We start from the raw sequence: 24,068 nt of genomic DNA, 5'->3' as shown, positions 1-24,068 counted from the left end.
ACCTGCCCCTCGTCAGCCTTGGAGCTGGGAGGACAGGAGGGGGCACCAGGCTCCGACCCCTCCCTCCCTCCACAGGGCCAGGCTTCCAGAAGGCCAAGAAGCCAGTCGGAGCAACTGATTGCCGAGCAGCCCCAAGCCCCCGGTCCCCGTCGTGCCCCGCGCAAACCTTCACAGCCCAGCGCGGTGACCTCGGCGAAGGGGCTGTCACAGCGGTTGCACTGGCGGCCAAGGACGCCGGGCCGGCAGGCGCACTGCCCGGTCTCGGGGTGGCAGGAGCGGCTGTGGGCGCCCTGCGGGAAGCAGGCGCAGGGCAGGCACGCGTCCTGCTCCGGGGGCCGGTAGTGGTTCTCCTGCAGGGGCGAGGCGCAGCGCCTGAGCCCAGAACAACGTCTCCGGGCAGCTGCGGGCCCCTCTGAGGGCCGCGTGTGTCAGCGGCTGCCAGCCTGGCCTCGGGGTCCCCTCGCCCCTGCCCCTCTCCCCGTGTTCCCCATGCTTCTCAGAGGCTCACGCTCCCAGGCACGGGCAGGGGTGTTCTCCCGGAGCGCGCACGCCCTCTCATTTCCCAGCAAACGCTTTGCTTTGCTTTAACGAGTTGGGGATTCAAATGGCGCTTTGCGTAGGAAAGCAGCCCTCGTACTTCTCTTTTAACGTGGAAATTTAGAAATCACTGGGCAGGTCAGAGCGAGGGCCAAGAGGTTCAGGGGTGGGGGGTCCCGGGCTCACGCCCAGCTCGGCCACTTGCTGGGCCTCAGCCGTAGGCGGCCACCTGCCTGCCCAAGCCCCAGGGACCATAGTCGGAGACTGGGGAGGCCTGCGAGCTGGGCTGCCACGGGCCAATGCTGGGGTCTCGCGCCAGGCGAGGCCACAAACCAACCCCAGGAAGGACCCCAACGGTGAGATGACGGGGCAGGAGCCTGGAAGGTCAGGTCACCCTGGGACACGAACCCCATGACTTCTATTTTTTAAACCCTTTCCCGCGTTTTTTCTAACTTTTGATGAGAAGAAAAAATACGCTTTCCTTCCTCCCCTCCCCTGCACCCTCCCATGACACGTGACAGATCCTGACCACGGCGGCTGCTCTGATTTCATTTAAGCGTCCCGGGAGGAAAGCCGCGCTGCATTTTCCTAACCCCCGTCATGCACTGGGGAATTTTCATTGCTTAGGGGCACTGGGACGCATCCGAGGGCTCCGTGGTGACACATCTCCCTCCCCGTGTCAGGCAGCCACGGCCCTGCTGAGCCGTGACTGTCACCAGTGGATCTCCCGCGGGGTCCACGGCAGCTCAGCAGCAGCGACCAACAGGCTCTGAAGGGCGTGACAGAGTCCCCTTGGTCTAGGACACAGGGGGGTTCTTATAATCGGGAATGAGAACAGCCGAGCCCACTCAGGGACCATGGAAAGCCAGCCTGTCCTGCACACACGCAAGACGGTGGTGTGGGGCGGAGCGGCTCATCTTAAAATTTCAGTCGTCACTGAGGGCTGGTCTGAGAAAAGACCAGGAGAACAGCCAACAGGAGAACAGTGGTCAGTGTCGACAGCATGCCACCTTCGCAGAAACTTCTGGGTTTCCTGCTACAAAATGGGTGGGCTGAAGATGTGCAGCAATCTACTTCTTGTGAGTCTACACCAGGGGGTTAACAGGCATCGGAAGGGCAGGCCGATGCGTGGCAAAACATCCAAGGGCACGTCTGTGCATAAGCGTGTGAGCAGATGCGTGTGTGAGCACACACCCACAGGGAACATCCAGGCTCAGGACCTGTGTGTGTGTGTACAGGTGTGTAAGCACACACCCACAGCGATCTCCTGGCTCAGGACCTGTGTGTGTGTGTGTGTACAGGTGTGTAAGCACACACCCACAGCGATCTCCTGGGCTCAGAACCTGTGTGTGTGTGTGTGTGTGTACAGTGTGTGAGCACACACCCACAGCAGCCTCCCGGGTTCACCCTGTGGCGGGGGTCCCGGGTGTGGCCTGCACCCACCTTGCACCGGCACTGGCCGCTGGTCTTGTTGCAGTCGGGATCGAAACCCTTGCTGACGGCGCAGTGGCACGGCCCGCAGACGGGGTGCCCCCACCAGCCTTTGGGGCACGGGAGGTCAATCCTGTCAGGAAAACAACCCGGCAGGCACACATGGGTGAGCACCCCTTCCGGAATCGTAACGGCCGCCCAGAGGCCTCGGCGGGGACCAGCATCCAGGCCCAGCCCTCCCTGTCACCCGAGGCCCCAGGTGCCCCCGGGAGTGTCCCGACCACCCACCCAGAATCCCTTAGAAGTCTGCACCCCCTCCCAGCCCTCGGGGCCCCACGTCTGGAAAGGAGCTATCTACAAGCTGCTAATTTTAAAAGTAACTTGTTTTCTCACTTTTCTTTTTCTACCTCAAAGACATATATGAGATGTGTGTATGTAGGAGTGTGCTTTGTGTGTGTGTGTGTGTGTGTGTGTGTGTGTGTTCAGAGAATGTGCAGATGCGTGTAGGCTGATACATGGACGGGGGCGTGTGTGAGTACAGGTCAACGTGTGCAGGGGTGTACGTGTGTGCCCCTCCCCTCCCCAGCCGTGGGGTGTCCGGAACACCAGCCTCAGGCTCAGAGGGGCTCCCTTCCTCGGGCTGCACTGTACTTGAACTCACACTCGGCAGCCAGTGGGCCCTCAGGGCCCAGAGCCAATCCTGCCACTTTTCTACCGGGCCCGAGGCCTCCGCCAAGCCAGGCACTGGCCCCACTGCAGGCCAGCCTCTGCTGCCCGCTCGGGAAGTGCCTCTGCCCACCCGGGGGAGCAGCTGAGTTCCTTATGCCCCATCCCAGCGCTCCTCTCTGGCTCTGCCCTGTCGGTTTTCCCACCTGGAATGCCCTCCCCCTTCAGCCTCCTGGCTCCCGCATCCCCTTCCACTCCCAGGCTGCTTCTCCTAAGTGCTCCCTCTGCTTGCATCCTGTTCTCCTGAGACTGCAAGACCTGCCCTGGCTGGGCCAGGATCACAGCACGTTCTGGTCTAGAGTGATCACACAGGGGAGTGTGGCACGGTTTTCTGGCCACACAGGGCATGGCTGGCACTGCCTGTCCCTCGTTTTGTGCACCACAAGGGCTGCCGGTGGCCCAGGACAGTGAGCCACGGCTGCACCACCTCACAGGGGCTCGGGCCCCAGTTCACAAAGACCCAGGCGGCTCCTGCCAGGAGAGAGCAACCCACCTGCCAGCACACACCTGTATTCTGTGAGCACTGAGCTCAGCACACGGCTCTCCCCGGAGCCTGGGGACAGATACGCTGCTCCTGTCACCCACGATAGGATGCACCACACACACCAGTGAGGGCTCCAACCCTGCCGGCTCCAGGGATAGAGCACTGTCCGCCCATCCCAGTCCTCCACCATCCCGCAGCCCTGCCCACTCTGCACAGCACAGGGCCCTGAACAAACGCCAGGTTTGTTGTGTGTTTCTGGGGCAGAAACAGAATTCCACCGGGTTAGTCTGAGGAGCCCAATTTGATTCTCATTCATTTCATGCCAAATATGAAAAAAAAGTATTTCCTTGTGACTCAGGATGATCTGCACTTGTAGCTACATAACTGGGTCCCCAGTGAGGGGAAGGGGCTCGGTGGGCTTTGCAAGGAGGGTGGGAGGGGCCTCTTACTTGTTCTCGCAGTACGGCCCGTGGTGGCTGGGCCCACACTCACAGGCGTAGCCCCGGGCAGAGCTGGGCGCGCGCACGCAGGCTGCCATGTGCTCGCAGGGGTTCAGCTGGCATGCGTCCACACACTTCTGGCCAAAGAACCCTGGGGAGACAGGGGCGGCATTGCCTCCACCTGGAAGCGGCTTTGGCGTAGCAGGCTCACCTTTCGGGGAAGGACCCTCCAGGTTAAGCTTTGATAGGGAGACATCTAGAACAATCTGCAGCCTCCCTAGGACTTACTCTCCACGCTGCCCAGGAGGGGAAAGCAGTGGTTCCTCAAAGTCACGGGAGGGGCCGGGGGGGGGGGGAATGTGGGGGAATGGGGAACCCCAAACATCCTGGGCTCAGGGACCCTTCCGCTGGACGCCCCAGGGAGGGTGGGAGTTGGGGAAGGAGCCTGGAGCCCCAGCCCAGACACACGGGCACCTGCTAAGGAGGTTTCTCATACCCCCAAGTTCAATGCGTCCTTTTCTCTAATTCTTTCTCTAACCTCATCATGTACCCTAAGAATAGGGTCAGTCATGTCCTGTCCACCCCAAATGAAGAAGAGATGCAGGGATACGTCTTCAAATCAAGGGAGGGCCCGTGACTTAGTTATAAAGCAAAGTACAGGGCTCCAGAGACCCTCAGAGATTCAAGCAGGGGAACCTGACGCCAAACTTAGCACTCCACGTCTATTTTAAAGACCAGAGGTGCAACCCTCCTCTGGCAGAGGTTAGGAGGAGAGGACCTGGGTGCCCGTGTGTCCCACCCGCGGCCCCACCTCGGTCACAGACGCAGGAGAAGCCGTCCCAGGTGTCGCGGCACAGGCTGTGCTGCGGGCAGGGGCTCGAGGCGCACGGGTCCTCGATTTCGCAGCCGTCCTGCACCCTGACCTTGAGGGCGTCGTTCATGTTCAGGGCGGCGACGTTGGTGGACGTCTCCCCCATCCTCACGCCCTGAGTAACGAAAGGGGCAGCCGGCCTCGGTCTCTGGGCCTGGAGGAAGCCCGGAACGCACCTGGGGTCAAGGGAACCCCGGATTCCCTCCAGCCCCTGGTCGGGTGTGTCAGAAGAGATGCCTCATCCATCTTCGAAGCTGGGACTGGGGGGAGGGGGTCAGGGTACGGCTGGGGAAACAGTGGGCAGCCAGGCCCCCTGCGCCCCGATGCCTGTGTTCTAGGCGGGGGGCCCTGCAGAAACATAGCTGCGGGGTGATTCCACGCAGTGGTAAAAGCCAGGAGGAAGAAAGGATGAGGGTCACAGAAAGGGAATGACCGGTGACGACGGGCATGGAAAAGGCAGCTCTGCAGGATTCCAGGGGTCACCCCAAGATCAGAAAAGGGGGTGGCCTTACAGAGGGGATCAGGGCAGAGGGGCCCCCGTGCAAGCTGCAATCAAGGGGGTGCACCCAGTGAGTTCAAGGCCAGCCAGGCCTGGGTCACTCAGCCATGAAACAGGATGAAGTACGGATACACACCACAGCCTGGGTGAGCTGGATGGCATCATGCTCAGTGAAAAGAGGCCGGAAACAAAAGATACTGTATGATTCCATTTATAGGAAACATCCAGAAAGACAAATCCCATAGAGGTGGGAAGTAGATCAGCGGTTGCCGCTGGGGCACTGGAGGGGCAAGGGGGTGGACTTAGGAGAGGTGGGCTGACAGGTGGCGGGAGCTGGGAGAACATGGAAGGGGGAGAAGAGCCCAGTACAGGGGATGGGGGAGGCCCTGCCCCCAAGGGAACCGTGGGGAAGGATGAATCTGAGGAAATCAGGATTTCTGTTTCGAACATGTTACGCGTAGGATGTCTGTTAGACATGCTTTGTTAGTTTATTTTAACTAATTCTGCAGACTAACAGGTCATGCCGAGGCACCTGCCAGTGCAGAGCCCCCCCCCGCCCCCTCGGTACCTGCACACAGCCCCGGAACCCTTGCTGCACAGACGCCCTGTCTGCAGAGGCGCCCCCGACGACGACGCTTCTCATCTTCAGCCCAGGAAGCTGGTTCCCGATCTGCACCATGTTCTGTGGCAGGGAGAGGGGGGTCAGCCTCCGGGGCCACATTCTGGAGACATTCTCCAGCGCACAAGGGTAATGCTCGAAAGCTGAAACACAGCCTGGCAGCAAAATCCCAGAGCCAAAGGCCTCCCAAGAGGGCCAGGCCGGGCCCAGCTGGGCCTTCACTGGGGAGGACCCAGCAGCCCGGGGCTCACGGGAACCAGGTGCACATCTGCCTCCAGCCCGGTCAGCTGAGGTGGGGTGGGGGGCTGGGAGACTCCCTCTCCTCTGTCAACGGCCACAACGAGGTGACAGGTGACAGTGTTTGGTAAAACACAAAGACAGCAGGGAATGAAAACATGTCTACTATGGTTGGGATCTCGGAAAGTCTCGGTTAGATCTCCAGTCCCAAGGACACATGAGTGGATTTGGAACAAGACAGTGAGAAATTTTCAAAATTGTGATATAAGGACAAGTCCAGGCCCCAGAGCCTTAAGAATCACAAGTCGCCTTAAGCGAACGGGCATGTTGTGAAAAAACATGGAGATCCAGTGTGGCTCCCCAAAGGAGCCCTGCCTGGGACATGGCTCTGACCCAGGGACGGAGTCCCCCCCATGTCCCCTGCTCCCACCGCCTGCACTCACGCAGCCCTCGGGCACTGGGACCCTCAAGGATTTATCTTTGCACCCTGAGGGGCACCGTGCCGAGCACATGGGCATCCTTCCTGTAACGGCTGCCGAAGGCGCTAACGGTGACACGCTTGACGGAGACCAGAGGGTCGGGGGCCAGTTCCTGCCGTGGGTTCTGACCCTCCAGAGGGGAGATGAGACCAAAATCCATGGGGGCCTGGAAAGGGCTTCTCTGAGCCCACGGGGTCTCTGGAGGTTCCAGGGACTTTGGGGGGTCCTCTGTTTTCCCGCTGAGCCTGAGGACGCAGTCCGTTACCCAGAGGGTGCAGGGGCAGCTCACCTGGTCCACCCCATAGTCCAAAGTCATGACGGCCAGGTACGTAACGTCCTTGCCCTCTTTAGCGCTTTTCAGCTCGACCAGCAGGTGGTGCCACTCCCCGTCGGCCACCCGCGACCCGGACAGCGTCATGGAGGCCATGTCCGAGGGGCCGTGGGACACCGTGAACTGGACGTGGCTGTCCAGGATCTGCAGGAAAGGGAGAGCAAGGCCTGCTGGTCGAGGAGTGACGCAGGGACAGCAAACCCAAAAATGCTTTACAGTTACATGAATAACAAAGCCGCGTAGATAGACCCGACGGGGCCCCAGATCAAACATGGGCTTAGAAATTAAGCAGAGTTTTGATTTGTTGTTGATTTCAGAGTTGCGTGCCTTTTTCTTTAGGAACAAGTGTTGAATATCGGACAAAAGGTTGAGGAAGATGAGGATCGAGAACAGGTTCATGACTGGGAACCATCATACATTCAAATGATAATCAGGATCTTATTTTTGGACATAAATTTTACACTTTATAGAAACGATTGAAGCCGACATGTTTAAATGCATGTGACACACATCAGAAATCAGCACTGAAACTGGCCTAAAATTCTCACATTGGAGATAATGTAGCCAGGAGCAACGCTAAGATTGTGCTGGCCCTAGTGAAATGATGGCTAATTCTAGAAGAGCCCTCCTCCTGAGGACACTAGAAAATGAGATGAAATATTTAAGAGCACGTGTTTGAAAGCATCAAAGCAATACACGGCCCTGCAAAGAAGACAGACCTCCACGGAGGTGAGCAAGCCAGCTTACGATCCGGCCAGTCGTGGGCCAGTTCCGGAAGACACAGCCGAGGCTGAGAAGCTGGCGTGATAACTACTGGAGGTCAGGGCCTGCCAAAAGGAGGGGTCCACTTCACACCCTCCTTGGGTTGAGAGCCTGAAGGACTACGCACTAGGGGTGAAAAAGAAACAGACTGGCCCTCGCAGGACCAAAGCCCACCTTTGAGTCTTCTCCATCGGTGACAGGATTAAACTGGTCTGGGAAAAGCAGTTCCCCTAGCGGCTTGCCAGAAACAAAACACTTTTGTGTTGTCTGGAATGAAATGACACCACCAACCCAGTGTCAAATCTGTCTAGTTTTTCAAGAAGTGTCCAGCACTCACTCAAAAATAATAGAGTATATGAGGAGACAAGACAATGTGGTTGAAAACCACAAGAAACAAGAAATAATGGAAAGAAACCTGTAGGGAAACCAGATAAAAGAATCATCAGCCAGGCTTTCCCACGACGATGGGAACCACAGAACTTTCAAAGGAACAGATTCAGGTGTCCACAGGAGGTAAAGATTTCTGGAGGTAAATGTTATATTTCATGAGATGAGATTCCAGTCACCATGTTTAACAACTAGTATTGCACTGCTTAAAAGAGACACACATTAAATATAAGGATCCAGAAATATTGAAAGCAAAAAGATAGAAAAAGATACAGCATAAAAATGACAAAAAGAAAACTAGTGTAGCTATACTAACATCAAAGTAGACTTCAGGGCAAAAATCAATACTAGAGATAAAGAGACATTTCATAATAATAACAGAATCAATTCTCCAGAAAGGTAAAACCAATTCTAAATTTCTACGCATCTAATAATATAGGCACAAAATCTATAAAGCAAAAGTCAACAGAACTAAAAGAAGTAATCAGATGAATCCACAATCAAGGTTGGAGATTTTTAACTCACCTCTCTCACTAACTGCGAGGACAAGCAGACAAAAAAAAATATCAATGATGATGGCAAAGATTGAAAACAGCAATTAGCAAACTTGATGTATACAACTGCAGAGCGCACACCCTTTCAAGTTCATACAGAACATGAGCAAAAACTTATTAACTGATGAGCTGTAAGGCAAGTCTCAACACATTTCCAAGTTCTAAAATCATACAGAAGCTACGTTCACTGACCTGCAATTATGCTAGAAATTAGATAATTTACTAGAAAATGCCACGTTTGAAAATTCAGAAATTACTTCTAAATACCCCATTGATCAAAAAGAAACCATGACAAACAATTTAAAAGGAGAACTTTTTACGTTTTTACATTTTGTTTCCTTTTATTCTTTAGAAATTTAAGTCAACTCATTCACGCCTTCTGCGATTGTCTTTCACTGTCCTCACTAACAGAACTCCAAAGCCAACAGGTGAACAATAAAAATGATATTACGCCTACAAACAAAAGCGATCTCTGCCGACTGGCCCCCAGGCCTGGTGGCAGTTACTGCAGCCACCCCCCTACTCCCCCATTTAACAAGGCACCCAACAACAGCAGGCGGATTTAGGGCGCCTGACAGCAATTACCCAAATTGTTCAGTCTGCTGCAGAGCGAACCTTTTAGAAATGCCCCACCTGCTGCCCAAAAAGCTCAAGAGGTCTGCATGCTGAACGTGCCAAATGGAAATGATCCAGAACATTCCTGCAATGCCCGGCTCGCCAGATTTGGGGAACTCCCCTGGGGCGGCCATCTAGGTGACCGCTGGGGTCTGGAGGACACCCCACCCAGGAGGCGGCCACCCTTGACACCCGGCTCTCTCCAGGGAGGCGCTGGCTATGGTCCCTGGCAAACCCCTTCATTTCTGGATTAGCGGCACATGACGTAATCACTGCAGCGATGGGGGAGCTTCTGGCTCTCAGAGCGCTTCTTACTGAAAGTGAACACTTTTTCCCATGGAGACCCCACTGCCAAATGACAAACTGCAAGCTCCAATCCATCACCTGAGCCGAAAACAGCCAATTCAATTTGTTCCAACAATGGAACGACCACAGAGAAAAACAGCTTCCCCTGGCGGAACTGGGTGTGCCAACTTTTGGCCCAGTGCTGGCTCAGTGACTGCCTGGTAAGTGCAGGAAATTACAAGTTAATAAGGGAAAATGATGATAGCCATAATTATGCCTGAGGTGCAGGCTGCACCTTCAGTCTGATTTGAACAGCTCCCTGTGCTGGGGAGCCCGAGCAGGACCCGGGTGGGACTGGGCAGCCGGAGGACAGGGGCTCCGAGCCCCCAGCAGTGCTGGTCGCCAGGCCCTCTGCTAAGTGCTATGTCAGCAGCCAGCCCCCAGAGCTCCTCGGGGCCCTGTCCCCTCCCTCTCGCACAGCTGGACCGCCACAGGGACACAGAAGAGGAGCCCAAGGAAGTCACCAGGACCCAGGCAATCAGGGAACCCTGCGGCCTGGAGCCCACGCTGGCCCGCCCCAATGCACTGTGCAGCTCTGGGGAGGCCCACAGGCCTCGGTTTCCCTCTGTGCAAAGCCAGGCCTGGAGCAGGCCCCACTCAGGCCCGAGCCTGAGCCCAGCGCCACCTGCCCACATTGGGCAGAACAAGAAGTACCAGCCCCAGGCGACGGAAAAAAGATGATGGCCAGCTCCACGAGGACAGGGGACACAGCAGGGGACTCCTGCTAGCTCCACGAGGCACTTCCAGGCTGAGGGAGAGAGCTGTTATATCTGAGATAAATGACAGCACGATGTACTCAGGTACAGCCAGGCCCCAAGGCAGGAGAGGAGGCTGATTACAGCAACGTGAACATAAGAGCTAATGCTCTAAAACTCTTACAAGAAAACACAGGGAAATATCTCCAGGCGCATGTAGTGCGCAGTGGGTTTTTAGATTGCACACCAAACGCATGAGTCACAAAAGGAAACACAGATAAAATGGACTTCAATGAAATTAAAGACTTTTGTGCATCAAAGGACGTTACCGATAAAGTTAAAAGACAACCTACACAATGGGAGAAAATATTTGGAAACCATATTTGATAAGGGTTTAATATCCTGAATATATAAAGAAGCCCTAAATCCCAACAACAAAAAGTCAAAACGGCCCAATTAAAATATGGGCCAAGATTTGAATAGACATTTCTCCAAAGAAGATATTCAAAATGGCCAATAAGTATATGCAAAGATGCTCAACCTCATTAGTGAATGCAAATTAAAACCATAATGAGATACCACTTCACACCCACTAGGCTGGCTATTATTAAAAAATCTGAAAATAGCAAGCGTTGGCAAGAATGCAGCGAAATAAGAGCCCATGTACATTGTTGGTGGATGTAAAATGGTGGAGCCGCTGTGGAAAAGTTTACTTTCAGAGAGTGAAACACAGAATTACATGACCCAGCAATTCCACGCCAAGGCATAAACCCAAGAAAACCGGAAGCAGAGACCCAAGCAGGTGTCTGCACCCCAGTGTTCACCGCAGCACGTTCACGGCAGCCGAGGGGTGGAAGCAGCCCAGCGTCCACCACAGATGAGCAGATGAGCACGGCGTGGTCCAGCCGCACCACGGAATGTTATTCCACCGTGAAAACGAGCAAGGGGCTGGGATGTGCCACAGCACGGCGGGCCTGGAAGCCGGCGTGGGAGTGAGGTAAGCCAGACGGAAAAGACAAATACCGTCTGCCTTCTCTTTTATGAAACACTCAGAATAAACAAATCCAGAGTCAGAAAGCAGAAGAGTAGCAGCAGGGATGGTGGGAGAGGGGAATGGGCTGTCACTAAATGCATCTGAGTTTTGGTTTGGGAGGATGAAAGCGGTCTGGAAGGAGAGAGTGGTGACAGTCTTGCCAATGAACTTCATGTCAAAGCTTTGTCCACTTAAGATGGTTAAATGATTTTTCTGTTATGTATATTTTACCATAATTAAAAACAAACTTAAAAAAATTTTTTTAAAAGTAAAAACAAAAGTTTTGAAGAACTCTATCGCTTAGCCAAATTTCAAATAAACAAAACCGTGGTGACCAAGCAGATAAAAAGAACATAACGCTAAGAGGGCTCTTTGGGAAGCTGCTAACGAGCGCCAATCTTCTGGAAAGAGCAGCCGGCACGCAGCACAGCCCACCAGGGTCTCGTTGCCCACCTCGGAGGATGGAGCTCACTGCTGTCTGGAAGGGGCTCCCACCTCCGTTAGATCCAGAATGCACGTTCACCGAGCTGGACAACAGCCCCAGCTACAGCAAGACAGAGACCGGAGCTGCTGCTCGGGGGACACCTTGGCCGCTGCAGCCTGGACCCCTGAGCCCACTGGCCCATGGGCACTCACCCATCTCCTCCGGCCTCAGAGGAGGAGAGAAAGTGCTGGAAAGGAAGACCCTGCTGCACCTTCCCCTCATGTTGAGTGGCGCCGTCATCCCGCCTCTTGGGAACGCGTGCTCAGCTCTCCTCTTCTGGGCTGGCATCAGGGAACCCTCCGAGCCAGCATGGGAGGAAGGGGTGCAGCGAGGCGCGGAGGTTCTAGCTCGTTCTGGCACAGCCCCTGCCCCCCAGGGCCCCTCACCTGGAGGTGGAGGCGGGAGTCCGAGCCCGCGGTGGCCTCCAGCAGCACGCCACCCTCCTTCCGGGTCCGGAACATGAGGCCCAGGTACCAGGGCACGGAGATGGTGACGGCCAGGTCGCTCCAGGACACGAGGCTCTCCCCGCCGAAGCGCTGGGGGTGGGGCATGGCTGTGGACAGGACAGGGACCCCTCAGACGCCCCCTGCATCGCAGCGCCAGGGAGGGGCGGGCGCTCGGGAGGAGGGCAAGGAAGTTCCAGACCTTTTCATCACCTAAATCATCCCTGACACCTTCATTAGCACACACACAAAAATAACAAGAATAATAATTAGAGTGAAAAAGAGCAATTGAAGTAAAAAAGAACACTAGGTACCTTTGTCTGTTTGTTTGCTTCCCCTACTTTTCTACACATCGATCCATAAACTAGACAAAGTGGAGTTTGGTCCTTATGGCATTCCCAATCCCACTGTCACCCCTCATAAGCTACATTTTTATACAACTGTCTTCGAGATTCATGGGTTCTGGGTTGTAGTTTAATAGTTTCAGGTATCCACCACCAGCTACCCCCAATTCTTTAGAACCTAAAAAAGGTTGTCTAAAGTGTGCGTAAGAGTGCCCACCAGAGTGATCTCTCGGCTCGTTTTGGAATCTCTCTGCCACTGAAGCTTATTTCATTTCCTTTCACATCCCCCTTTTGGTCAAGAAGATGTTCTCCATCCCACGATGCCGGGTCTACATTCCTCCCCGGGAGTCATATTCCACGTTGCCAGGGAGATTCCAGACCTTTTAAACTGCGGCGCCTAAGGCCAGCTCCCCGGGCTTCCACATGCACCACATCCACAACAGAATCCCCCAGCTGCGGGCTCTGCAGAGACCCCACGCCCCCAACCCTCCCTGGGACGTGAGGCGAGGGCCTGTGGGTTTCCCACCCTTGGCCAGGGTGGGCTGGGGGCTGGATGAGGGGCTCAGGATCCCTGGGCTCAGCAGGCGGGTGGGCCCTGGGCAGCCCCAGCCTACCTGCCCCGCCCTCACCTGCCAGGTGGTGGCCAGGGTGACGTGGGGAGGACTGCCCCTGGGTTCGAGCTGCACGCGTCTGCAGCGGGCATGGCACTCACGCGCGTGCCCACCTCTCCACCCCAGGCCACTGTGTCAGCTGGTGTCTGGGCACGAGGGCCACTACCCTTCTCCTCCTGGAGACGGGCGTGGAGATGGACAGGCCAGGCCTGAGCAGGCCCCGTGCAGGCCCGGGGTTCCCTGCGCCCCAGGCTCCCAAGGATTTGGGAGGACCAGGAGTGTGGCGCTGGGGGACAAACAGGCCCATCAAGTCTGCTACGCTTGGGAAAAACGGAGGCAGGCAGAACCCCAGCCAAGTGTCACAGCAAGCTCCCATCCTGAGCTCTCACCCTGAGTTCTCCACGTGGGATTAAACGGTCACCACCAAGACCTTAAAAGACAGGCCAGGGGAGGGCTGCCTTCAGGGGCTGAGCCTGTGCCGCCCCGGTGTGGGTTTCCTGCTCGGAGGAACCCAGCGCACGGCAGCCGTTTGCTCTGACGCAGCCGCGGTGGGGACACACTGGTCTCCACCCTGGGAACTCTGGCTGAGGATGCTCCCAGTCCGGCAAGCATGCCGCACACCCGAGCAGCCAGGACGTGCCTCACCCCGTCCTGAGGGCCCAAAGGGGCCTTGTCTATCCGGAAAGTGGGCTAACGGGCCCACGGTACCCCAAAAGTGCACAGTTCCCCAGGCTTCTAACATACAGGAGCTGGCCCTGATCCTTAAACCTGCCACAGACAGACACTGCAGGGGCAACACACTTCTACCTCTTGGTCCTCAAACGCCCGAGCAGGGGCGGAAGGTGGTGAACGGGCAGCCCTTGTTCCCCCGCTCCCTGCCTTTTGCCTGCACGAGTTGAAGCTAACTTTGTTCTTGCAGCAGAATATTTTGCTGCGGCTCCCGACTTTTTCTTTTTTTGCTCACTGACTCTTTTGAGGGTGGGAAGGAAACCGTGGACCTTGCCAGCCTCTGCGTTCCCCCCCTCCAGGATTCCATGGGGTGCACGGACCGCTGGGTAGGACCCGGCACCCACAGTGCAGCATGCGCTCGTTAGCACAGCTTCTCCCCCTGGGTCCACGGCCCCTGACCCCTGGGGTTTTTTTAGAAGCAGCTGCCACACCACGTTGCAGTGTGTTTGGAAGGACTAGACAAAAAACAGCCGGGCAGGGACTTCGGTGCGGGCCTTATCAGTGCCTTTAATGTGCTAATGTGCACTGGGAATCTCCCACGACGCATTTAGGGAGTGAGCACACTCAGACTTATGTTACTTATCACTCTTTCGCTTGCTTTACCTTGAATTTAGAGTGTCAATGTTATATATAAAAAAAAAAAGTGACGCTGATTTGCTTTTGTATTGCTTCAAAACAAATTATTTCTTAAAAGCCAGCAGGTGGTGATAAGTGTGAAATCGTCGGGGCAAGTTGCCAGGGGTGGGGGTGGGGAGGATGCCCTTTCCTTTGACCTCACGGTGCAGTCCCATCAGCAAAGCTGCCAACTGGAGGTGCACCCTCTGCCACGGGGAGAAGGGGGCATGGTGGCAGGGTGAGGGGCCTCCGGGCCTGAGGCAGCTGTGGCCATGAGCAGGCCCAGCCTCTTGTGGCTTCAGCCTCCTGCTGGCCTCGCTCCCTGACCCCTGGCCTCTGATTCCAATTCCAATCTGCAGCACCTGGCGGAGGTGACCCCACAAGGCCCCTCAGGCTGCCCCCCCAGACGGTGGCCCTGCCCCAGGCCAGTGGACTTCAGAGAGGCAGGGAACACCCGAGCTGCCAGGAGCTGCTGGCCCGGCACAGAGCCCATGAAGGCCTCTCCCAGGCACCGCGGCAGCCCAGGGGATCCCGCCGGGCCCCCGGTGGACCCCAATGGAGCAGGCCCTCACCTTGTTCGCAGATCTTCCCGCCAAACCGCAGTGGGCACCTGCAGAGATACGTGTTCCACTTGTTGACGCAAGTGCCCCCGTTCTGGCACACGACGCCGGCACAGAAGTTCCTCTGGGCGGCGCAGCCTGGAAACCAGAGCACAGGGTGGGCTCAGGGCCGAGCACGAGCACCCAGGCTCTCTGCAAATGGAGCTGAAGGAACAGCGGGCCACTGGCCCATCGGAGCAGGCGGGCCAGCCGGAGACCCTCAGCAGCAGGGAAGGCGTAAGAGGAGACAGGGCAGGTGAAAGGGCTGCCCACCCAGGGACACTGGGTCTCTAAGCCCTCCTGCCAGCGGGCCTAGTCACCTGGGGACATGCCAAATGCCCTGGGCTTGTGTGTGCCTCCCAAACTGCAGGACCCGCACCCCTGATGAACCCAGGCCCTGGGGTCCACTCCCGAGAGGCGCTTTCAGCTGGGCACACACGCGGCCGTGTTGTACCTGCCCTGGTGCCGTTGTTGGCGATGAAGCCGGCCATATCCATGAGTTTGCCGTCGATGGAGAGGTTCCGCATACAGCCCACGAACTGCCTGTTGTGCACCGGGAAGTCTTCGGGCAGGTTGGGAACCCCGCCCAGGAGAAGGGGGCCCGTCAGATCCAGGGACCTGGAGAGCAGAGCCACCCTGTGACGTCTGATGGCGAGTGGCAGCCATCGCTGGGCCAGCCTCGGCTGCCAGGAGAGACTTGACTTTGAACCTCGATGATAGATGGGCAGGTGCCAGGGAGGCAGATGGCCCTCAGAGGAGACCCTAAAGGGTGGGATCTAGTCCTGGGGCCGTCACGGGCTCTTCAAACCACCTGTGCCTCGGTTTCCCTGCACCACATCACACCGTGGCCAACTGGGCAATCTGGGTTAACCAGTCACTGTCCACTGAGCCCTGCCCACCATCCAGGACCAGTCCACACTCTATACAGGACGGGGTGACCCCAAGCACAGCGACTCCACCTTCTATAAACACTCCGCGCAATGGCATGTCCTCAAAGAGCCATGCCAAGCAAGCCAGAGCCGTGGCTCTGCCTCGGGCAGCCGGGACTGTGGGTCCAGACTCTAACCCAGGGCCTGGTTTCTGCATCATTAAGTGGGTTTGCTCCCACCCCACCCCGCAGGTGAGCGAGGGTCAAGTGTTAGGGGGTGTGGCTGGGCCAGGTCTGTGCTTCAGAAAGTTCGTTCCAACCAAACCACGACGCGGCGCCAGTCGACCGAGAACCTTCACTCGGGCTTTGGGTGGTTGTTACAAATAGAGAAATGTGAGGAGGGCCACAGAGCTTGCTGGAACGAGCCCAAGGAGCTGCCAATGTCAGAGGTGATGTGGCCACTTCAACCCTGCGGAGGGCGGGTTAGCGACTGACCGTCTGGTCAGAGGGACAGTGCTGGCCAGAAGGGACCCGCAGCCCACAGCCACGGGACCAGGCTCAGGCAGGAAGGTCAGCAAGCTGGCCGTCGAAACCTGGGGATGGCCTCGGCACGGCTCTGCAAACCTGCTAAGGGAGCTTATTCTAGAAGGTTCTACCAGGTCGGAGGGAAGGTCTCTCAGTAACCCGGGCCTCAGGGAGGTCTGGACGCCCAGAAGTCGGGTGCGCAGGGGGGTTTCTCCCGGGGGCAGGGCAGTGGGTGGCCACGTCTGTAGCAGTGGCCATGGGGGAGGGGAGTCCCACCCCAGGACGCTCACTTTTTGGAGCCGCTCTGCGTCCCCTGGGCGGCACAGCTGTAGTTCCCGATGTAGCTCCCAAAGCGCACGGCCACAGCTGTGTCACAGTCGTCCACGGTCACCACGGCCACCTTCTCTCCAGACGGGCCGTGGGGCAGGCCCAGGCGGCCGATGTTGGGCTGCGGACAGAGAAAGCGGGGACAGGTCAGTGTGCCCTTGCCCAGCGCAGGGGCCAGACTCGCCCACCACAGCCCACCGTCCTCCCCGGGCCCACCGTCCCCGCCCCGGGCCCATCGTCCTCCCCTGGGTCCCACCGGAGGAGGACACGGGGAAGGGCCGAGGAGCCCTCCCTGCTCCCTGGAACCGGCCAATACCATCAGCCGGGCTCCTGCTCCTGACCACTTGCTCCTGCTGTGACCCCAGCGTTGGCCGGGCCCACGTCCGCTCACCCCAACACTAGGACGCCAAGCCAGGCTCCTGCTCACCATCTGGTCTGTGTTCCCTCCCCAGCCCTGCACCCCACATGCGTGCTGCCCTGTCACCCCAGGTGGGCCGAGAGCCCGGCGACCTGCAGGCTTCCTGTGGTCTCCCGGGGCCCGGGCCATCCTCCCCCAGAATGACTCACTGCTGGCCCCACGTCGGCCCGCCCTCTGCACCCCAGATCAAGCCCCACCTTCCCCAGGTGCTCCTCCCCGCCCCCCGGCCCTCTCCACAGGCCTCACACACCCAGCTGCACAGGCTCCATCACGGCCCAGCCTAGGGATGCTTTCGGGAGAATCTTCTGGAATAAGTGACCTTGGGCGAAACCCACTTGCTTCTGAGCAGGTGCAGGTTCTAGAATCTTCTTGGGAAGACTGGGGTCTGCTGCCCAGGGGCTGCTTCTCTTTGCCCGGCAGCCCCCCCCGCCCCGTGCCCGGGCCCCCCACACGGATCTCTGCAGCTCCTGGCCCCCACCCCCAGACATGTCCACCCAGAGGATGCTGCTGACACCCTCCAGGGGCAGAGGCAGAGCTGACCTGGAACCTTTTACATGTGGCCTGCAGGTCTCCCAGAGGGGGCAAGCGGCTGGAGCCCAGGCTGCCGAGGAACCCCGGGCCAGGCCCCTGAATTTCCATCCTGCCCACCAGGCCTCTGCAGCACTTGGCACTTGCTGCCCCTTCCTCCCCTTCGGAAAGCAGCTTTTCTCTCCCAGCCCTGCCATTCCCAGCCCTTTACCCGCAAGAACGATGGGCCTGGAGCCTCAAGGTGAGGTCCCTGGGATCAGCTGGGGCTTATAACCTGTCAGCTTCTTTACAATAATCCTGGAAACAGGTAGCTATGGATAACAGGGACTTTAAATCATCCCTGATGGCTTAACAGGAAATATCGAGAGTCAAGACGGGGATCTTCAGCATTGAACGGAACCGAAATGCAGTCATTTGTTTGGGGACCCTGGGCTCGCAGGCAGGCAATGGAGCTGCCAGTCCCAGGGGCTCAGCCAGGCACCAAGCCACATGACTCCAAGGACTCTGCTCCCCCGAGAGGCGCCCGGGGTTGAACCGTGCACGGCCTGCCCAGAGTCTGTCCCTCACGCCCACCCAGTCCACCTACGCCGTCAAGGTGAGCCTTCCACAGAGGCAGGGCAGTAACACAGGGGGCTTGGAGGGGAACCTCACTTCAGGATGATGTATGTGAGTCTCCTGCACCCCGTTAAGCAGACGGCTCTCAGGCCTCACAAGGGAGGCTCCTCACATGTCCCTGGTAGCCCAGTTCGTGGATAATCACTTTTTCATTTTCTTTAAAGACAGCAGATGAGACTGCAAGGCCTGATTGGCTAGAGATTTCACGCTCAGTTAAACAACAGTTAGATAAGTATTTAAAAAAGAAAGAAAGAAAGAAAGGAAAGAAAGGAAGAAAGGAAAGAAAGAAAGAAAGAAAGAAAGAAAGGAAAGAGAGAGAGAGAGAGAAAGAAAGAAAAAAAGGAAGAAAGAAAGAAAGAAAGAAAGAAAGAAAGAAAGAAAGAAAGAAAGAAAGAAAAAAGAAAAACTGCTTCCTCGCTCCGTGACAAGAGCCTGCTTTGGAAACACCCACTACGTGAAGCTTAACTATTAGGCGCCATCTGGGGAAAGAATAAACAACCGACAACCCCGAGCTGTGTCCCCCACCCCCCAATAATCTTTACAACTTATAATTTATGTTTCTGGGGGTGGCCATGAGGCAACAGCGTTCACACTTGGGAAGCTTTAATGAAACTGAGCTGCTGTTCACATGGTCACAGCTGTGTAAATGCGCTTGTCTCTGAGGCTCAGAGCTGTGGGGTCCCAGCAAAGGCTCCAAAGAGCCCGCGAGGAGCAGCAGCTCCCACCCCAGAAGCCCTTCGCTGAGACCCTGGTGCCGGAGCCCACCGCCGAGGAAAGCGTGCACCACCAGCACCGACGCACGCGTGCCCTGACCCCCAATCCCTGATCCGCCATGCTCAGGGCAAGGCGATGCCCCTCTGGCCACAGAAATCAGCATTTCCCGGCTCAGCAGGGGAAGGACCCACAGCCCGAGGATCTGCAGCGACAGGTCAGGTCAGGGAGGACATGTGACACCCAAGGGCTCGTCCCCCCTACAGGGCGGGCGTCAGGGCACCCAGCGCTCCACTCCGTCTCAAGCTGCCCCCGAATAAGGAGCAGGTGGAGGCAGCAGTTTAAAAATGTCCCCTCACTGCGGGCCTGAGATTAACACGCACCCTGTCCACTGGGGGTGCAGCCAGTGCCAGGGACGCAAGGGGAGAGGAAGGGGCGGGGGGAGAAGAGAGGGGAAGGAGGGGGAAGGAAGTAAGAGGGAAGGAAGCAAGGGGGAGGAAGTGAGGGAGAGGAAGCCAGTGAAGGGATAATAGGAAACGGACATTGCAGGAGAGGCCAGAGGCCGGGACGGGCTCCCCCAGCGAGTGAGACCTCAGGCAGCACCGACCCAGCCTCTCCCCCCAGGTTCAGGCCCAGGAGAATCCACGGCAGGGGCTCGGCTGCTGACGTGTGACTGCTCCCTGCTCGTCACTCACAGCAGCCGGTGGTGGACGCAGCCCCAGTGCCCCTCGACAGATGAGAAAGGAAGCGTGGCCTACCCGCGCGATGGCGAATTGGCTCTGAGAAGGGCTGGAGCTCTGACCCACGGCACCGCACGGATGACACGGTCCACTCAGTGAAGGACGCCAGGCACGAGAGGCCATGTGGAGTCCAAGCCCACTGCTGCGAAACGTCCAGAACGGGGAAAGCCGTTTGCCTGACACTGTGAAGGTGCTACACACCAAAGAACCACTCATTCACAAGGGTAAATCTGAACACGAATTTCACCTCAATTTAGAAACAAGACGCCTGACTGCACGTGGGCTGGGCAGCTGCACTTTGCAAACCACCAGGCCACTCCCAGTCAGGATGACTTTGGGGAAGATCCTTCCCCACATTTATCTTTAAAATGGGGATAAAATACATGATGGAGCCCCCTCTCAAGGTTGCCAGGAGTATTAAACATAGTAAGAAGGTGAGAGCTCTCTGCACCGAGGTGTGCGTGTAATCACATAGACTGGCTGGAATGCAACGCCGTATGGAAACCAGAACACGATCTTGTCTCGAGGGAACACAGAGCGCAGCTCGGGCTGCAAGGCCAGTGCACAGAGAGAAAGCAAGTGGGAAAAAAACAGGAGATGGAAACAGTGCCGGGCTTACTCTCAGCTGGTGCAACCCCTTGGACTTGAAAAAGAGCAAAAAAAAGAGAAAGCGATTTAAGCTGCCTCTTCAGAGCGCTGATTTGGAGATTCGACACTGGCCAATGAAGCAGCGCGCCACGGCTTCGCTCGTCAGCAGCAACGGTAAAGGGCGGGGAGAAAGAAAACAAAGGATAAAGAACAAAACAAAATAAACTGCTTCCTAACATTTTTCACACAAATTTCTAAAGTTTGCCACACATTTACACGAAAGAAAAAGACAGTGTGGCAATAAAGTGGGCCAAATGGCAATACAGGAGTGTTCGCTCAGTTCTGGAGCGAGAAGGGTGCCAGGAAAGGAGAGCTAAGGCCGGGGGTGGGGGGTGTCGGCCAGGCCCGGAGGATCCATGGCTCCAGCTCTGGAGGCCGACGCGTGGACTCCCAGGCCTGGGTCCTGGGTGCTGAGCAAAGAGGGTACAAGATACGCCAAGTGGGGGGCAGTGACGCCCTGGCTGGCACAGGCTGCCCCACACAGAACCTTCCACGAGGCACGGAGAGAGAGGGTGAGCCGAGGACCGAGGACAGACCCACCCATGCCCAACCCAGCCACCGCCTGAGGAAAGACCTCTAGGCTGCCAGGCATTTAAACACATTGGCAAATCCTCAGTCCCAGATCCCAATTCTCCATAAATCCATCCCAAGTTCACCCCTTGGGGTCTGGCCCCGTTTCATTTTCCTTCAACATATTTTTCCCTGATGTGCAGACCTTCCCTGGTTGCTTCGGTTTAGATTCTAAAGCAGCCGGTGGGGACGCTTTTGTGTGTGCACAAAAGCACTCGGCTCTTACGAAGCGCTCACGTTTCCACAGCCTTTTAGCCTGTGCCGAGAATTCCACCCCAGGGAGGCGGATGGGGGTACAATTTCATCTGTGGGCGCAGGGGAGGGTGGCATACGGGAGGGCATGAAACCAGACACCCGGGAGGGACAGGTCTTGGGAAATAAGTGGATTCACACTGTGAGTCAGAAATGATTAGCTGACTTTTCTATCAAAAAAATTCAGATGACCGGATTTGAGGAATGTTCATGAAAGAGTTGAAACATGGCACTTCGCGTTTGGCGTGCCGTCACTTCTCAGACACGGTAAGGATTGAGTCCAACAGGCGGACCTTCTGAACCCAGCCCAGCTGACACCTGTCCTGGCCCAGAGGTGACAATGCTCCTCTCGGAAGGCTGTCCGCTGCCCCGGAAGCAGGCCTGGAATTTGCCTGAAGCTGCCCAGGCAATCGGTGGACAGGGTCACGAGCAGAAAATAGAGGCGGATATGCCCACGCCAGCCAGAATTCAAACAGCAGCCTCTGACGTGACGTGGCCAGAACAAAAACATCGGCCTGAGGAGCTGCCTCCCCAGGGAAGCAAGGTGGAAGGTAGCAGGATCGCATTCGCACTGGGTGGCCACGTATCTCCCAGGCCCTCCTGGCTGACCAAAGCCCCTCTCCTGGGACCCCGGGCTCTTGGACCAAACCTGCAGCTGATGCTCTTTGACCCGTGACCTTGAGGAGTCAACATGTCCACGTCCCTTGTCAGGTGCACAGGATTCTCTCCCAACACCACACAAGAACGGGGCTGCAGTGGGCAGAAGAGTGGACCCCAAAAGATGAACTCTGTGGCGTTTAACAGACCTTTCTCGATCTTTTTTCTTGAAGGTCTTGAAAACCTCCACCCCTGTCAGGGTCTCTAGCAGTGGTTCTGGCACCCACCTTGGAGCTGCCCGGAGCCCGGTGGGACCATCATGGGATGGATGGCTCCGAGGTACCCTGTGTGGAAGACACCCCGAGCTCCGCGGAGAGGAGGCAGGTGCTCCCAACTCCCTCACCCACCCGTGACCCGGAGCAGGTGATGGAGGTGCTCCAAGTCCCAGCTACCTGTTCACGGGTTGCTGGGGAACAAAATGAAACAATGGCTCCGAGACCCTTGGCGGGTGCCTGGTGCCTGGTCACCTGACGTTACTATTATGGTTGTAGCCAGTGGTCCCCGGGGCAGCTGCGGAGGCCTGAGGCCAGCGGGGGTCAGTGGACAGCAGGGCCCGCAGCCCCCACAAGCAGTGCCTCCCAGAGGCCCAGGGCCGCCTCTCGACTCCACTCAGGAAACCCACCTGACTCCCCTGCACTCCAGGGACCCAGCTGCAAAACGGGGTAAAAAGAGCACATTCCTCATCAAATAAAGTGTATCAACCTAAGGGAAGGGCAGGGAGCTGCAGCCGTCCCGAGGGAAGCAGTCCACAAACGTTTGCTGCTGCCGTCGTTTTATTACTAAAAATGATGGGCAAGAAAGCAAAAAACAAAACAAAACAAACAAAAAATCAGGCAACTGGCTGTTGTCCCCGGATTTATGTTTTCTTAATATTTCCCTATATTGGAAAAAAACTAATCTCTTTTTTAGTTCCTCCTTTAAAGAGGAAAGGCGCAGTCGACGGCTGGCGAATGATGACCACGCCGCTGAATCCACAGGCCGTCGCCAGGAGCGGGGATGCAGAGCGACTTGCAGCTTCCGGGTTCTCAATTCCCAAGAAAACCCTGGGCTGGGCTAACTGAATCTTATGCGAGCATTAAAAAAAAGATTTTTAACAAGGGTCACACCCTGTTGGTCACCCTAGAGTTAAAAAAAAAAAAAAATCACTATAAAACTTCCCGTTTCTCGAGCGTGGTTGTTCCTCCGAGCTGCACTGACGCCTCCGGCCTGATGCCAGCGGGAGCAGCTCTGTGCTTTCCCGACGACCCACGGATGAGAACGGAAGGAGCACAGGCCAGAGGCAGGGCTCGCGCCCCCCGGTGCTCAGCACTGAGCACAAACAAGCGTCTCGTCCCAGGCCCGCGAGCTCCACGGCAGCGACTTTTCCTGTGGATCCACGAGGGCTCAGGCCGCTGTTCCCCAGGCCCGGCCCAGCCCGCGAACGGCTCCAGCAGCTGCTCCGTCCGGGCCCTGCCCTGGGGGACAGGGGCCCCTCGTCTGCAGCTGGGCCCACTGGGCTCCCCAAGAAGTTTCCTGGGAACCGGGGGTCACTCAGATTTACTCACAGGGGGCCCTGTCTCCAACTGCAAAGGAGGGGCTCACACTCTGGGTTCTTTAAGTTCTTTCAGCTCCTTCATGAAAATTCAGGACAGCACATGCCTTTTCCCAGGGGCTGGGTTGACAAAAAGGCGGTCAGTAAAAACTGGGGGGGACCCTCAGGTCCCCAACGAGAAGCGTGTCTCCCCGCACAGGTGGGATGTGTGATTCCGACGTTCTTATTCCTTCCGCCTGGAGAAGTTCCCAAAGGATGAAGGACGGGGTGGCACGCGCCCAGGTAGCACTTGAGGGGCAGTGTCCTGAGGCTGCGGCGTGGGCAGCGGCTCCGCGGCCTTTCCGAGCTGAGGCCACGCAGCTCAGTGTCCTGAATGTGTCGTCCTGCCCCAGGGGAGAGGGGACCAACTGCGGGGGGTGACACTGACAAAACCGCTCCCAGGCAGGAGGACACGGAGGCTACTGCCCATCGTTTAAAGGCCCCTTCCGAGGAAAGAGGAACAACCTGTAAGAAAAGTACACACTCACACTCGCTCGCTCACTCAGCACCCATTCACACATACATACATGCACACGCTCACTCACACCCATACTGACACCCACACACTCAGCACCCACTCACTCACATTCACACACACTCACATCTGCTCACACCCATATACACCCACACACTCACTCAGCACCCATTCACACACATTCATACACACTCGCTCACACCCATACACACCCACACATGCTTACTCAGCACCCATTCACATACAAGCACACACACACTCACACCCATACTCACACCCACACACGCTCACTCA

General features: G+C 56.9%; 1 protein-coding gene across 1 annotated transcript in view; it reads right to left on the bottom strand.

The window, feature by feature from the left end:
• The window catches only part of CELSR1 (cadherin EGF LAG seven-pass G-type receptor 1), a 155,836-nt gene that overhangs the window by 32,986 nt on the left and 98,782 nt on the right, over window positions 1-24,068 (bottom strand). Inside the window, exons 6-15 of the mRNA XM_037847325.1 lie at window positions 16,554-16,711; window positions 15,325-15,488; window positions 14,844-14,969; window positions 11,916-12,082; window positions 6,613-6,798; window positions 5,557-5,670; window positions 4,430-4,604; window positions 3,628-3,769; window positions 1,981-2,101; window positions 167-350 (exon numbers count right to left, since the gene is read on the bottom strand). Of these exons, the coding sequence (XP_037703253.1) occupies window positions 167-350; window positions 1,981-2,101; window positions 3,628-3,769; window positions 4,430-4,604; window positions 5,557-5,670; window positions 6,613-6,798; window positions 11,916-12,082; window positions 14,844-14,969; window positions 15,325-15,488; window positions 16,554-16,711 (1,537 nt within the window). The remainder of the gene's footprint in view (window positions 1-166; window positions 351-1,980; window positions 2,102-3,627; window positions 3,770-4,429; window positions 4,605-5,556; window positions 5,671-6,612; window positions 6,799-11,915; window positions 12,083-14,843; window positions 14,970-15,324; window positions 15,489-16,553; window positions 16,712-24,068) is intronic.

This window comes from Choloepus didactylus, chromosome 8, assembly GCF_015220235.1.
Source record: "Choloepus didactylus isolate mChoDid1 chromosome 8, mChoDid1.pri, whole genome shotgun sequence".
NCBI lineage: Eukaryota > Metazoa > Chordata > Mammalia > Pilosa > Megalonychidae > Choloepus > Choloepus didactylus.
Note: the sequence above shows the minus strand (reverse complement) of the source record. Positions and strands in the feature narration are given on the sequence as shown.